This window comes from Paramacrobiotus metropolitanus, unplaced genomic scaffold (genome assembly GCF_019649055.1).
Source record: "Paramacrobiotus metropolitanus isolate TYO unplaced genomic scaffold, Prichtersi_v1.0 Parri_scaffold0000041, whole genome shotgun sequence".
Lineage (NCBI taxonomy): Eukaryota > Metazoa > Tardigrada > Eutardigrada > Parachela > Macrobiotidae > Paramacrobiotus > Paramacrobiotus metropolitanus.
In genome coordinates, this window is record NW_026570261.1 from 517756 (window position 1) to 533233 (window position 15478).

The window sequence follows — 15478 nt, forward strand, 5'->3', positions numbered from 1 at the left end:
CGTTTCTCGCGGCACCACAACCACAAATCCATTACGCTTTTGTTCAATAAATGCGCAAAAGAAAACTACGCTATAACCTTTAAAAAGACTGGCAAAACATGCGCTGCACGATTCGGCAGAAAATTAAAATGGCACACCGCCAACTTGGCGTGAACGGGGTGTAAGTGAAGGAAGTGATGGAAGTGATGGAAGTGAAGGAAGTGAAGGAAGCAAAAGCGACTAACAAGAATCAAACAATTTTTCTTACAGAACCCAAAAGCAACTGACACTTCAAGGTTTATCCGCCAGCCTTTTATATCCTCACGACTACAGCGATTGTAAAGTGTTGCATTGTGATTTGCCAGAAATTGGTCTTAAACTCCGCCTTTTTATTAAAGCAGTAGTTTCTATTGGTCAGGTTTTTTTCAACATAGGACTGTTGCGATTGGTTGAAAAATCGGTAGTTTAGCTCCGCCTTTTTTTTCCCTGCAAACCTTGTTAAAAGGTGTAAAAGGCAGAGACTTGGGAAACTTCGTCCTTATTGATGATTATATATAAACGATGATGGTCAAGCAAAATTTAGTTTTCGGTTTTAGAAACAGGCTTTTATTGAATCAGTTTCTTTGTCATTAAACAACAAAAATGGACATGCGTAATGTGATCCATCGTCTGGAGACCTTTAAAAACACCAACTGGGACAATAGTTTACTTCCACCGACGTACTTAGCCTTAGCCGGAATGTTTTATCGTGGAACCGGGGATGAAGTTCAGTGCGCATATTGTAACGGTATTATGTCCGGATGGGGTAGAATTCGAAGCCCAAGGCGGCATCATCAATTACTGTTTCCAAACTGTCCAATGTCAAAGAAAACACCCGAACCCATTACTGCGGAAGGAGAAGACGTCGTGGAGGTGTGGGCATCAGCGCCAGTTGCTATTCCGGGGACCTACAGCTACGCTGTGCGCTTTCCAGACATGCAGGATTACAAGGCGCGTTTTTCTACATTTGCCGAGTGGCCTGAATCAAAAGCTCAGCATCCCAGGGTCATGGCACAGGCCGGTTGGTTTTATAACGGGAGCGGTGATTGCGTCCAGTGCTTTCACTGTGGACGAGAGCTTGAAAGATGGGTTCCCACCGATGGAGCATGGGAAGAGCACGCCAGAGCGTCGCCCATTTGTCCATTTGTCATAGCACAAAAAGGAGAACAGTTTGTCTACGATGTTCAGACCAAGCAAGCAAAGGAATCAGCGCAGATCTGTGACAAGGTATCTCAAGCGTACGCAGCTAGGAAAAAAGAAAATAACCCGCTGGAGAAAGTGCAATATAAGGTCTGTTTAGACAATGATGTCCAAGTTGTATTCCGACCATGCAATCATCTGGCCTGTTGCAATAACTGTTCAGATAGATTGATACAGTGTCCTGTTTGCAGAACTGTGGTGATTCAAAAAATCCGGGTTTTTTTGTGTTAGTGTACAGTTCCACCTATTATTCGTCAACTGAAAACAAGAGAAAAACAGAAAACCAAAAATCGTAAATACAATATCGATTGAAGTATTGCAGTGCTGTGGCTTCTTTCGGAAAATGCTAAACAACTGTTTCACTTGTTACTTTAAAGCTTAAACAAAAAAAACAAAAATAAAAAAGTGATAAACTCAAAAAAATGAAAAATGTTCTGTTGGTAAACCAAAAAAAAGGGGGGTGAAAAAGGGAGGGGAAAAATTTATGGCGCGACATGTTTGTCACCGCAGCGATCAACAGCGTTCTGGATGTCTCGGCTTAAAGCAGACGGGGATTGTGTGTTGGCATTATCATTATCATTATTATTAGATATTATAAGTATTAGTTATTATCATTATTTAATAATAGTATTTGTGGTCATTTATAGTGAGTCATAATAAATTATTAAGTAAATAACCACACAGTATCTGCATCTGATGTTGCTGTGATTCTGAGTTATTAATGTTCTAATAAATACTTGTTTACGTAGTGTTTATTGTTTGTTAACGGTATGTTTGTTGTTTGTATGGTGACTATTTCAACGCTTCTTTTCTTCTCTTACTTCACTTCCTTCACTTCCTTCACTTCCTTCACTTTGTTCACTTACTTCATTATACATAACGATCCGTACATATCAGCCGCATTTTTTGCATACTTTTATGATTATAATTTATAACTAGTTTTGCGAATGGACAGAATATTATTTCAACAGGTAAAGTACTTACACCAGATACCGGCACTTCAAGGATATAAAGCCCTGTTTCGGCAAGTTCGGGCGCTTTTGGAATAAATTATAAAATATGTCGTTTTCTTTTTCTTACTTTTCCAGTGTAGTAACTTTTTCTTGCGGATATAAAAATGCTAAAACAGTTGCCATTTTATGTGCCAGTAATAGCATCGAGTTAAGCGGGCGGTGCTCGCCATGGTCAGTGGAAGGGGGTAGCGGTCATTTAATAACGATTTTATAACGACATCCATAAAAAATCCAGCAACAGATGTTTTGGTGCAAACTTTTTCAAAGCTAATAACAGACAACAAGGTATTCGTTACGGGCTAACAAAAGAATTCTGCGCTATCAGTTTTCGTATACCTCAAAATAAGAGCAACCTCCCAGAGGCCTACCACCTGTTTGTTAAATGGCACCTTGCAAAGAATGTGATTGCCAAGTGCATTGATCTCTTTGGGGAAATGCTAGTATTTAAAAGAAATTCGGAAGAGATTATTAGTAAATTACGATATTACTTGTTTTCAACTGTCCAGAATTTTGAATCTGTTAACGATTGAACACGATTTAAGATGCCTTACAATTAATAAGCAGTGCAGAATGTTAGAGCCGGCTGGTACATACTAGTTACTACGTAGGTACGCGAACACTGCCTATTCAAGAAAAAATTCGCAAAGCGGTGTAACAGACAAGCACGAGGAGATCACGAGTGAGCTTTATTGTACCAATAAAGTGGGAACAATGCTGCGTAATAGCAGGAAAGCAAGAACAAAGCACTGATGGCTAAATCTAGCAAGTTGATGCCAGGAAGGTTCTTGAGCGTCTGTTGGCGTGAAAGAAGCAACTGGCGGCAAGCACGTGCTGTGTGCCATCAGCTGTGTGATGATGCGCAGACTGGACTCTATCCAACGCGAGCGTATGAACGCTGAGTCATACTGCGAGAGAGGAACGAGAGAGCAAGACTGTGGCTCAGTGTATGCGCTGCGTATATCCGCTTCAGCGGATGAGTGCAGTGCAGCAGCACACGTACGTACAGCGAGAGAGGCGATAACGGCAAGCAATGGTGCAAGTACGTCCAGTGTGGACCGTACGCACCAGGCGCAGTCGTACGCCTCTGACATGCCTTTGGGCGGGAATCCGAGCTCCTGCGAAGGATGCTCCGACTCGGTACCGCACCAGTACCGCACAACTCTCCGGTCGGACCCATGTGGGGTCGCCGGTACGCGTCCTCTGGCAGTGGGAGTCCGGTGTCTGGTCGACCGTCCCTTCTTCACTTCCGAACCCATGAGTGGAAGCCACTCACGGCCGAGAAATCCGGAAGCCGCTCGGGCGTTTCGTTGGACCGGTGATGCATCTGTTGGCTGGCTTCTTGCTTCTGTTGGCATCGGAGAACAATGTGAAAATGTAATGAAAGTTTATGCAGCGCGAAAGAAAGTAAATAAAGTTTAATCACAATTCCAGTGAGCAAAAGGGGTTACAAAACAGATCTGTTAAAGAGATCGAATTAGAAAAATACAATTCCGTTTGTTAGGAGAAATGCTAAAAAAAAAGCAAAAATCTGTCCGGGGGTCCTATTCCGACTAGGATGACGTCCACGGGGCAGTTGAGTCTCCACGGGGTCTCCTGTCCACTTTCATCCGGTAAGTTGGGTACGGGGCATTGGTTCCCGGGTTACCCGTCGTAACCGGTTACATTCACCAAGGTCGGATAAGCACGGTTAAACACTTACTTCCGACTCGTATCCATCCGTTGGGGATAGAGAGGCACTGTTGCAGATGCAAATGCAGAAGCATCCTCTCTGAATGGGGAATATGACCGAGGTCGGTTTGACCAAGGTCGGCCTACCGGCAAGTCGACCGGCGGCTAGGGTGATTCGGCTATGTTCCGAATTTCGAAAGTCCAGGTCGGAAAAAGCTGTATATAAGTCATGCGGCCTTTGTGGTCGTCATGTACAGCAGTTCCGTTCAAATGTGGTCGGTTACAACCGTTCAATCTGCTACCACGAGCCTGGCTTAGAGTAATCCGAATCGAACTGGCTCGAAGGTCCGATCGGAAATAATGGGTTTCTTCAACGGGAGTGTCAAGTCGACTTCTGCGAGGTTGGCTATCCCATCCGACCTGTAGTCAAGGTCGGTCATCCTATCCGTTGGTGGTCGACTAGGGTTAACCTGCAATAACATGCCCGTGTGGGGCTAAACAAGTTCCTTCAGGTCGAATTCGTCCACCGCGGACAGCTGCCGATCTTCTTCCGTCATGTTAACTGGAGTTCCGACTTCCGACTTGTAGTCGGTTATGGTCGACTTCGGGAGGTCGGGTGAACTGTGTGCTCATCCGCCCAAAGGCTAAGTTTTTCCGTTAGGAGGTCGATTCTCGACTTTCAAATGCCTTTGCCGACTTGTTGTCGTATCCTTCCGACTTCTGTTCGGTTACTTCCGACCTTCATTTGAGGTCGGCTATCCGTATCGAAGTTCCGAGGTCGGCTGATTTCCGACTTCTTCGAATCGGATGAACTGTGTGTTCATCCGTCGAAAAGGCAAAGTTCTTCGGCTGGGAGGTCGATTTTCTACTTCTGATGGATTTTTCCGACCTGTTGTCGTATACTTCCGACCTCCATCTGGTGACTTCCGACTTCCGTCCGGGGTCGGTTATGCCTTCCGCTTGATGGTCGACCTAGACAACTTGTACCGTTACGCCCATTGTGGGGCCAGTCGGCACTTGTCGAGTCGACTTCTCTCTGACATGAACTCTGAGTCGGATCCGAGCTACTGTTGGCTTGTTTATCCGAATGACTTGCCTCTGGGCCGCCAAGTCCTGCGAGGTAGGAGTTTCCTTGGCATCTGGCCGGGTGACTGGCGTTTCATCATGCAATCGCGCTGGCTCACAACGCTAAAGGTCTTTGTGGCCCCGGTTGACAAGCCAGCTCTTTGGTTTAAACTTCATGCACGTGCAAATCCCTGAGGTCATCAGATCCGATTCTTCCATTTCGTTTTGTCGCGAACCTGAGACGCCTAGCCGCTTCTGTTGGGGGTAGAAAACTCACGTCCACGAGGAAATTTTTCTTTGCCGCTGACGAAGGCCGACTGGCCGGTACTGTTGCGGGCAGATGGTCATCGTCAACGGGGTTGGTTGAAGGGGTGCAGGTCGAGTATTCTAACTCGGTCTGCCTAGGATGTTCCATTGAAGACATGGGGAAGCAGGTCGCGGCGGAGTCGTTGGAGTGGCGGCCAAATCACCGTCGCTGTTCCTCTTCAGGGAATGGCAGCACGTTCGAGACGCGCGTAGTCGTGGTCACCGGTGAATCGGCTGGTTTACCCGATATCGTCCGGGGGAGACTGCGGTTGGACTCCGGGTACAGGGTCCTAGTTGAGTTCCTGTAGATCTGGGTTCAAACGGAGAATCCGGTTAAGTTGCCACATGACTACTACTAGCTTCCGTCCATTCTTCCTGGTCGACTTCTTGTGGTCGGTTGCCGTGTGCCTAGTCGATCTGTGTGGTCGACTAGGGTGGCTAATCATGATTCGACGGTCTGCATTGTTGCAAATCCGGCTTCCGCTTTGCCGAAACTGGTCTATGGAATCGGCTTGCACAACCGTCCTTTGTGGTCGGCTAATGCGGCAATATCCGTTATGTCTCCAAGTTATGGGCGAAGTACAAAGTCGACCTTTGTGGTCGGCTCAAGTACATGTAGTCAAATCCGAGTTTTCCTGCGCTGTTGGCGGCTCGGCCGAGGGATATCCGCTGTTTACACTGGTGAAGGCTGCTCGGTTACCCGGTCCCAAAGTCGGCCACGGGTGCCAGGCAAACATGGCGATGAACACGCAGCAACGTATTCAGCGCCATGTTAGCGTAATCCTCTCGGTCTATGCTCCGGAGTCGGTTGGCCGGGGTAATCTTCATAGCCGGTCGTGGTTAATGGTGTGATCTGTACCATGTAATTAGCGGCCGGTTCCATGTAACGCGGGTTGGGGCTTCTGTTGGCTCCGGTGGTCGCAGAACGTGGTTGACGATCTGCTATGTTAGCAGATGTGGTTCCGCGAGAAAAACAAATTATTTTTGGTCGGCTAGAAGGTTTATCTAGTCGGATTTTTAAGTTTTTAACCGTTAGAAATTATTTTTATTAATTAAGAAAATTTTCTGGTGGTCGAAAGACCGTTAGAAATCAAAAGTAAGAGAATTTCCGACCTGTTGTCGGTTAGCCTTTGTCTAACTGTCTAGACAGGTTCGTTGACCTAGCAGGTCGGTTCTCGACCAAAAGCAAAATTCCGAGTCGGTTTCTCCGTCAGAAATTACTTTTTAACCGTTAAAAAGTTAAATTTTACGGATAGAAATCGTTTTCTACCGTTAGAAGATGAAATGCCGACCTAGTTTCGGCTAAAATCGACCTATAACCGTGACTTTACCAGTGTCGGTGTCGGTGTCGGTTCCGGTCGGTTTCCTCCGTCCGAGGTCGGAAATCCGTCGCTTCCGAGTGAAAATCCGCGGTTAAAGTTGCGGGTCGGTGTTCAAACCGATGGTCCCCGTATTATTGGATTACTCCGTTCGCGCTGCAGACTCTCGTTCGAGTCTGATCCGTCAGTTGGGAGAAAACGTCCGTACTGTTGGGATGCTCTTCAATGTGGAAGAGACAAAGAAAACTGTGCTCACCAGCTGGGCAAGAATCACTTCAGTGATCCTCGTTATTCCTCAGCTGTAAGACGATGCGATCAATCCGATCAAAGTCAAGGCAGAGATTGCTTCAACAATCTATCTGACAGTGACTTTCAGGTTCCTCACGAGTTCTCCGCGATTCAAGCCTTCACCGTCTCCTCAAAGGTTCCGTAGGAAGGAAAACCAGAAAAGATGCTGCTACCATGTAACAGACAAGCACGAGGAGATCACGAGTGAGCTTTATTGTACCAATAAAGTGGGAACAATGCTGCGTAATAGCAGGAAAGCAAGAACAAAGCACTGATGGCTAAATCTAGCAAGTTGATGCCAGGAAGGTTCTTGAGCGTCTGTTGGCGTGAAAGAAGCAACTGGCGGCAAGCACGTGCTGTGTGCCATCAGCTGTGTGATGATGCGCAGACTGGACTCTATCCAACGCGAGCGTATGAACGCTGAGTCATACTGCGAGAGAGGAACGAGAGAGCAAGTGTGGCTCAGTGTATGCGCTGCGTATATCCGCTTCAGCGGATGAGTGCAGTGCAGCAGCACACGTACGTACAGCGAGAGAGGCGATAACGGCAAGCAATGGTGCAAGTACGTCCAGTGTGGATCGTACGCACCAGGCGCAGTCGTACGCCTCTGACAGCGGTCTGACGATTTACAGCAAGTAATAAAAAATTCCTATAATAAAAAGAATAATAAACAAGGTCTATAATATACGGGCATGAGAATGGCTGCCTGTAAATTAAATACCGAGCCATCGTGAGTGAAACTCGTCGCAAACTTTTGAATGGCATCAGGAATTTAATTCCGACAGGTAAGTATTTCATCCAAGGAACGGAAACTGGAAGTGAACTCTATTCCGTCGTCGACTTCTTCCATGTCAAGAATAATATAGTGTGAAAATTAACTTTTTGCAAAAATTTCAGAATTTTAAAATGTTATTGTTTCTGTTAGTGCACGTACTCTTACGTGTTGCACTTTTGCAAGATGTTTATGCACTGCTGCATGTTGCTGCATTAACCAAGGTTTCTGTAATTAACTCATTCTGAGCAACTCACTTTGCTTTAGTTACACTACATATCGCACAGGAGCATCAGCCAATACGTAAGAAAGAGAAACAGCGAAAAAATTAAAAAAATTAATTAATAAAAGTACGTATTAATTGAAATAGGTGAAGCGAAGAAAGGGAAAGAAGCGAAGAAGTGAAGGAAGTGAAGGAAGTGAAGAAAGTGACAAAAGTAATAAAATGAAAAAAGTGAAGAAAATGAAAAAAGTGAACAAAACGAAGAAAGGAAAGTGAAGTTTCGAATAGAACGATCAAAATGAAAGTAACTGCCTTTTTACCCCAGCCGCTCTATGGCGAGCGGCATTTTGATCGGTCAATTCGAAACTGCACTTTCTTCGCTTTCCTTTCTTTCATTTCCACACTTTTTTTTATTTTTTTCACTTTTTTCACTTTCTTCACTTCTTTCACTTTCTTCACTTTCTTCACTTTCTTCACATTCTTCACTTTCTTCGCTTTAACTATTCCAGTCAGCACGTACATTTTCAATTAGCAATTTTCTTAATTTTTTTACAAATTTTTCGCTGTTTCTCTTTCTTACGTATTGCTCCTGTGCGATACAGAACTAAAGCAAAGTGAGCTGCTCAGAATCAATTACAGAAACCTTTGTTAATGCAGCAACATGCAGCAGTGTACCAAATGCGCATAGGCGCTTCGGGGACTTACTTACACGGTTTTTCAGCGAGCACTTACATACAAAGTAGGCAAAACCGCGCCCTTTTGCACAGCTTGTGTGTAAGTCAGTCTGTGTTAAGCGGACTGCATGCGCAAACGGCTGCACATACTTACATGCCGGAGCACGTGCGTTCAGTTCAAACTGAGAACGTAAATAGTTCCCCGTGGTTCTAGAATCATATTAGCAACTGTCAAATTTACCACGTATTGGGATTCAGATGAGTCAGATTGTATCTAGGTCAAAACGCTCGAGTGCGCTCCAACTCACGCACTGATTTGTGAGTCAGACAGATTCACTGATAACGCTGCGCGCATTGGTCAGATGGAGAATCGGTTGCTGAATTATAAAACCGAGCTGTTGAGCTCGGTTTTATAATTCGTGGCCACATTCACGACCGCACATCAACTCGTTAAAGTTATCCTGAGCTGCTTATAAATGTTCGCGATGATTCCGTGCTGCATTAAACTGTATGAAATTACGCTGTAGTCCGTAATTAAGTGTTGAGAGAATATGGTTTAATTAACTTAATTATTAATTACTAATTAAGCAAAACTTTGATGAACAGTTATAACTAGAATCATTTACGCCTTATTAGGACATTTAGCACCTAATTAATTAGCAAATTTTGCACCTAATTAGTAATTTTGCACCTGAATTTGTAGCACCTGATTAGCAAATTTTGCCCACATGAAGAAAAACTTAATTATTGCATGTCATTAAGCTTAAATTATTTTTCTCATTAAGTTTGCACTTGTTGTGTTGCGTTGATCATGGCAGTAAACGGCAAATAAAGGCTGATTTATTGCAGAATTCACGGTGCTCTCAGATATGCTATTTATTTCCACTCGTGTATCCGTTATCACTGGTGGGAACATATTTCAGTTTTTTTCTCTTAGTCCTAGAAGAAAGATGAGTAACAGATACGTGCGCAGCAGTCGTGTCGCAGATACAAGCGGGCTGCTGATATTTGACAGTTGCTATTTTGATTTCTAGGTTCTAGAATATCATATTTTGATTTTTTTTAGTTGTTAAATTTGAATCGATCTTTCTATCTGTGTAGTCCAGAACTGTGAACTTCTGACATTGACCTATCTGTGTGACTAAGTGTAACTCGGTTAAGTTCAGTTAATCCTGAAGGTAATAATGGTTGTCAAACCCAATCTTCTCCCTCGTCCCCTTATGCTTAGTCGCGCTTCCAGCATGGCGGATCTTTCCCGCTCCTCCAGCTTCAGCGTGCTGGCACCGGAGGAAGGCATGCAGCAAGAATTGCTGGAAGGTCTCAAGAAAATCGAGACAGGTTAGATGTGCGGAAGATTTCGACTGCAGTTTTTGGTTTTTTGTTTATTTTATTAGCACTAGTATAAACTGCAACAATTGCATTGCAGCGCTTGGCAGTGTTTTGACCATCCAAAATGCTCGCAGTTCGGCCGAAACTGCCGTTAAATCAGTAAACGGTGAGTCTGCATACTACATACTTCAACACTGCTGACTACAAATAATTAATATATCGCAGACGGAGTTCTTCTTCCGGCAAATTTCTTTGCTGGGAATCCAGGTGAAAGTGCTGGCTACCCAGCAGGTCCGGACAGTGGAGAACCATTAAACGGTGAGAATACTGCTTTAACTGAAATTGCAAAACACTGTGTGTGAGGTTTTACATTTCAGAACTGGACGAGCATGTTGACGTGCCTGAAAGAGCTGGCAACCCAGCTGGTGCTGGCTTCCCAGCAGGTGCTGGCTACCCAGCAGGAAACGCTCGCATTGGTGGCAACGAACAGAGTAAGAAAACAAATAAAGGCGTTCTAAAATTAAATTTTTATATTTTTTTGACACATTTAGATAACAACATGCAACGTGCTGGGCTGCCAGCTGGGTACGGTGGAAATGCACCGCGCGTAGGAGGATTTCGTCGTCGCCCTACTCGTCGGGATGGGGAGCGCTCGCGCGGTTTCCAGGAATTCCTGCAGATGAAAAACGCGGAGCAGCGTCGTATCCGCCAAGCGCGCGCTATTGAAGACGACGCTGCGCGCCGTGCTCGTGACGAAGAACGTGCTGCTCGAGATCTGCGCCGTCGACAGGAAGATATCAACTTGCAGCAGACTCGTGCCGCCGAGGATGGATGCCCGCTGGCAGCGCGAGGACAATCGCGTGGAAACGGAGCGCGCACGCGAGGATCTGCGCAAAGCGGAAGAATGGGACGAAGCGGTGCGCACTATGCGCAACCAGAAGTAGCGACCGCAGGGAAGCCTGCGCCGTCGGGTAGCCGACGCTTCGTTTTTGCATTTGCCTTGATGTTTCACAGAAATTTGATGGAGGTTGTTTGATTCTTTCGTTTTTGATATCTATTTGCTCTTCGCTTTTGTACAGAATTACAAAAAATGAATTTGTTAAATTGTTTTGTTACGAAAGAATAGTAAACTGGTTCTGATGGCATCTACCAAAGCACAATAAACGATTCACTGCAGAATGAACGTAACTGCCAGCCCAGTTTTATAGCGAAAGAGCGCAGTTTTATTCACACCTGTCGAAAACTTCTTAAATTTTTGCAGTGCAAACCGAACTAAAATAAAATTTTGTTGAGTCTGTCTCGGACGGGTAGCCGTCTGCATGTTTCCCTGGGTAGCCAGGATGCAGTTTCGTGACAGAAAAGTTGTTATAAAAAAGCGAAAGAAATTTAAGAAGAGCGCGGTGCGTTCTATGGTTTATGCTGCCGCTCTGTATTTTGCGGATGAGCTAGACAGGGAACTAGAAAAGTTTTATGTACGCCATGAACTGGACTTGAAAACTATGCCGCGCGATCGTTTGCAGCACTTTTTCCGGGTAAAATCCTATGAGGATTTTCAGCGCCTGTGTCAGTGTCTTCGAATGCCGGACACAATAAGCTGCGATAATCGCTGCCAAGTATCTGGAGAATTTGCACTTGCTGTTGTTCTGCGTCGCCTTGCCTATCCAAATCGCTGGCGTGACTGTGCTGATCTACTTGGAAGGGAAGCAACGCAGCTATCAAGAATATTTAATGCGACAATAAATTTCCTTTATGAAAGACACGGCCATTTGTTGCGATCTCTTGGACAGCCTTGGCTGGGCGCTGGTAACATCGCGGCATATGCAGCAGCTGTTAATCGAGCGTCAGGCGGAAGATATGGTAATCATTTTTTGCTAACGGTAAGCAGGGATGCCTGCTCGTCTGGCTAGCCAGATTTTCTGTTATTATCTAGATAATTGTTGGGCATTTGTGGACGGAACTGCGCGTGCCATTTGTCGCCCTGGAAGATTACAGAGAGAGTATTATTCTGGACATTACCGCGGACACGTTATCAAATTTCAGAGTTTGGTTGCACCGGATGGTTTAATTGTAAATATGTATGGCCCTTGCGAGGGACGGCGGCACGATATGTACATGCTCGGAGCATCGAAATTACGACAACGATTACGTCTGCGGAATCTGTTTTGGGGAAAAGATTACTGTATTTTTGGGGACAAAGGGTACAGCATAAGTGCATAAGTTCAGAGCCCATACAAAGGCGGCGACATTAGCGAAGCGGAGGTTGCCTTTAACCTCGCTATGTCAAGATGCCGGTTGATCGTGGAATTAGGTTTCCAACGAATATGCACACAGTTTGCATTTGGTAATTACCGTGAAAATCAAAAACTGTTTTGGCAGCAATCTGCAAAAGCATATTTGGTCTCAGCAATTCTGGCAAACTGTTTGACTTGCATGTACGGCTTTGAGCTTGTGTTTCGAAAATTTGGCCTTCAGCCCCCGTCTTTAGAAACATACTTGCGCTTTTAAATTTATTAAAAGATGTAGGCTTCCCTACAGACAACTGGGTAGCCAGTGTTAGATCGTATAATGCAGGTAGAAGCACTGCAAAGTAATTAATTCTTAGTGACAAACTTTTCCATCATATCTAGCATTCTTTCTTGCTGTTTATTGCGGCCCTCAATTTCGAGTTTCTGCAGTTGAAACTGTTGATCTCGACTTTCCTTGCGTTCAGTTCGGTCTTCTTCTTCTTTCATGATGCGCTCCTGGCGGTCTCTTTCTTTGATCTCCGCCTCCTGCTGCGCCAATTTCCACTGGAGTGCGCGGTCTTCCTGTCGCGATTCCCGTTCAGCTTCCCTGTCCTTGATGCGCTCTTCACGTTCAAACCGACGCTCTTCAGAGTCACCATGCTCCATCCGAGCCACAGTTTTATTCAAGCTTGTAAATGTCTGAACGATTTGTTGCCGACTGGTCACTATTCGCTCTTGACGCAACTTTTCAGTTATTTGTTTTCGATGGATTTTTCTTGCTGCTGCAGCTTCGTCTGGCTTGGACAGTTTTTTCGCCACGAGGGTGTTGTTTGCAACTTTCTTAGTGACATCGTTGCGAGCAGTAGAGGCCTCGTCCTCACTCGCAGGAGATGCAGGTTCTGATACGCTTGACCGTCCTCCGGGTAGCCGGGTGTCGCGGGTAGCCGCTGTTTGCTTTTCCGTAATTGGTGCCACTCCATCTTCTGCAACAGGTGTTTCTCCTCTCGCTCCGCTATGGGGTACCCCATTCGTACGGCTAGCCGTAACAACCGCGACTGTGCCATCTTCCTTGAAATCTGCTAACTCATCATCTACAGAATATGAAGACAATTCATATTTTTTTGTTTTTTATTATCTTTTAAACAAGAACCAATTGTTAGCAAATCTTCGGTTTGCTTTCTGCATACAACAGGACCGTAGAATAAATTAACAGTTTTTTGAATGAGAAAAGATAATTAAGCGTATTTGTACCGTCAAAACGAAGATTCCCGGCCAATTCATCTGGATGATCTGTCAGTCCCATATCAAACTCCAGATCTTCCCGAGCCTGATCTTCGTCGGCACCGTCCCACAACACTTTAGTTGTTCCACTTTTCATACCCAACTGAGTAGCGCGGATTCGTGCTTGAAGGCCGGCTTCCCTGGCTGCTTTTTCGGGATCCCGAGTAGAAAGTGGTACACATTCAGAATACTCTTTTATCTGCTCCATAAGTTTATCCCATTCTTCCCATTCCTCTTCAGTGCCAGTGATTCGCACATGACGTTCGTTGAATTTTGTTGAATTCCGACGAACCAAGGCCTTAAGGCTTTGAATTTCTTTGAACAGAACGGGACTCGCATCTGCCACTAACTCGCCCGCGTCGTTTTTAATTCGCTCGCGACTGAGCAGCACAACCTCGCACCAAGCGTCATGGCTATCTTTCACGCTATGGCTGTATGGATTAACCTCCACAACATTTCGTAGCTTCTTAAGCGTATCTTCGTTTGGTGGCTGCGGCCTGCGGGATGGCTTGTCTTTACTCTGGTCGTCATCAGCATTAGGCCGTTTCTTCCCTTTAGGCTTCCGATACGCATTGTTTACGGGGTACTGCTTAGCCACTGTGGAACGGATGGCCGCTTGGAAATTACTGGTAGTCTTGTTGGCTTCAGTATCAGCTGGCTTCCCAGCGGAGAGCAGGGAACCCTGCGCAGGTAAATCTGCTGCAGCTGACAGAATAAAGACGGAAGGTATTATGCCACTGCTCGGGCCTGCAGGTTCGATCAGATCCTGTCCGCTCATGGCCGGTTTCAACAACAGTGATCCCAAACAACAAAAACAAATAAATGCATTAGATCCTAATTCAGAATCAATTAGCAGATTTCAAAATGAATGCCAAAAATTTTTCTATAAAACGGAAAACTTATAAGTGTTTGAACTGTTCAAGTACTGCAGCCGTACCACATGGTTTCGAATTTTTTTATTGGTGGTGGGCAGCCTCGATCTAAGTCAAAATGATCACCCACGAATCAAAATCGCGGAAACGCGAAGTTTGTAAGTACCTGGGCGTCGCTTAGACCCGTTACAAGGTACGCCCATGTTGGTAACGGTTTTCGTCGACGCCCACCGACAGACATCGAGCAAAAAGCGACTTACATCGAAGCCCAGCCAATTGGGACTTGGTACGCCTTTTTCTCGCTTCGGTGTAAGTCGCTGATGCTCGATGTAACAACACTCAGAAGATCCAGAAAAATCTGAGGAAGACGACGACGAAGAATTCGACCCGTCAGTCCGACATTGCCGGCCTGATGAAACCCGGAAAAACGACTCGGTCAATGAATCATCAGAAGACGAAGAACCGACCTTCGATGATTGACTAACAAAAGCGCTTCGATCTATCGTCCGTACGGAAATCGGAACAAACCGGACAGGAACAACCTGCAGCCCCGGGGACGGAGGCATGCAGATCTGACGAAGGAAACCATTTGCGATCGACCACAACCGTCGACCAACCACCGCCAACCGAACAACTGCCCTCGGCCAACTTGACCGAGGGAGCAACCGCACCCACAGAAGGTTCGGATTGCTAAATCCAAGTAGCCGAGAAGACAGTCTACCATCTGAAGTTGGAGGAAACCATAAGTTTCAACCCGCGAGACCGACAGGTTGTGTTCATTGACAGTGAACGGGTATCGCTTCCAGCTTATTCGACGTGTTTCATTAAGGTACGGATTGGGAAGCCAATGGACCTTCGTGAATCTAAGGCGGAAAATACATCCTATCCGACCTATTGAGATGAGGATCGACATCCGACCCTCGACGGACACGGCATGGTTAATATCCAGAACACAACGCATGAACCAAAGATTCTTTAAAAAGGCGTAAGACCTGGCCACATGCACTAAAAAGGACGTTTACGAACCGGACATCGACAACGAACAAGTTGTTTGGGAAATCCCAATGAGAATCGCCAAGACATGGCCGGTTCAACCGAAGCCCAAAGAGCTCTCGACGTTGACCATCTTCGAGTCCACAGGAGTAAAGGCGCAACGGAAAGTTAAGATCCTGCCTCGAATGATAACCGAAATCAATGTCGCCCTAGATGTACCTATCAATGTCGT

General features: G+C 45.6%; 2 protein-coding genes and 1 pseudogene across 3 annotated transcripts; 2 read left to right on the top strand and 1 right to left on the bottom strand.

Annotated features, from left to right (window-relative positions):
- Positions 1-9412: 9412 nt before the first annotated feature.
- LOC129590679 (translation initiation factor IF-2-like) lies at positions 9413-11035 on the top strand. Of its 2 annotated transcripts, XM_055486030.1 has the most exons (6): positions 9413-9724; positions 9787-9884; positions 9973-10041; positions 10101-10193; positions 10253-10366; positions 10427-11035. In XM_055486030.1, exons 2-6 carry the CDS (start codon positions 9788-9790, stop codon positions 10909-10911), a joined length of 858 nt encoding a protein of 285 aa, XP_055342005.1. In that variant the 5' UTR covers positions 9413-9724; position 9787; the 3' UTR covers positions 10912-11035. The 2 variants fall into 2 exon arrangements, with proteins under 2 accessions (XP_055342005.1, XP_055342004.1); XM_055486029.1 differs by having other exon boundaries at positions 9418-9884.
- A 249-nt stretch (positions 11036-11284) lies between these two features.
- On the top strand, positions 11285-12380 carry LOC129590652 (uncharacterized; annotated as a pseudogene).
- Positions 12381-12429: 49 nt separating this feature from the next.
- On the bottom strand, positions 12430-14288 carry LOC129590708 (protein split ends-like). Its single transcript, XM_055486060.1, has 2 exons — positions 13352-14288; positions 12430-13191 (listed from the first exon to the last, which is right to left on the bottom strand). Exons 1-2 carry the CDS (start codon positions 14157-14159, stop codon positions 12467-12469), a joined length of 1533 nt encoding a protein of 510 aa, XP_055342035.1. The 5' UTR covers positions 14160-14288; the 3' UTR covers positions 12430-12466.
- Positions 14289-15478: the final 1190 nt, after the last annotated feature.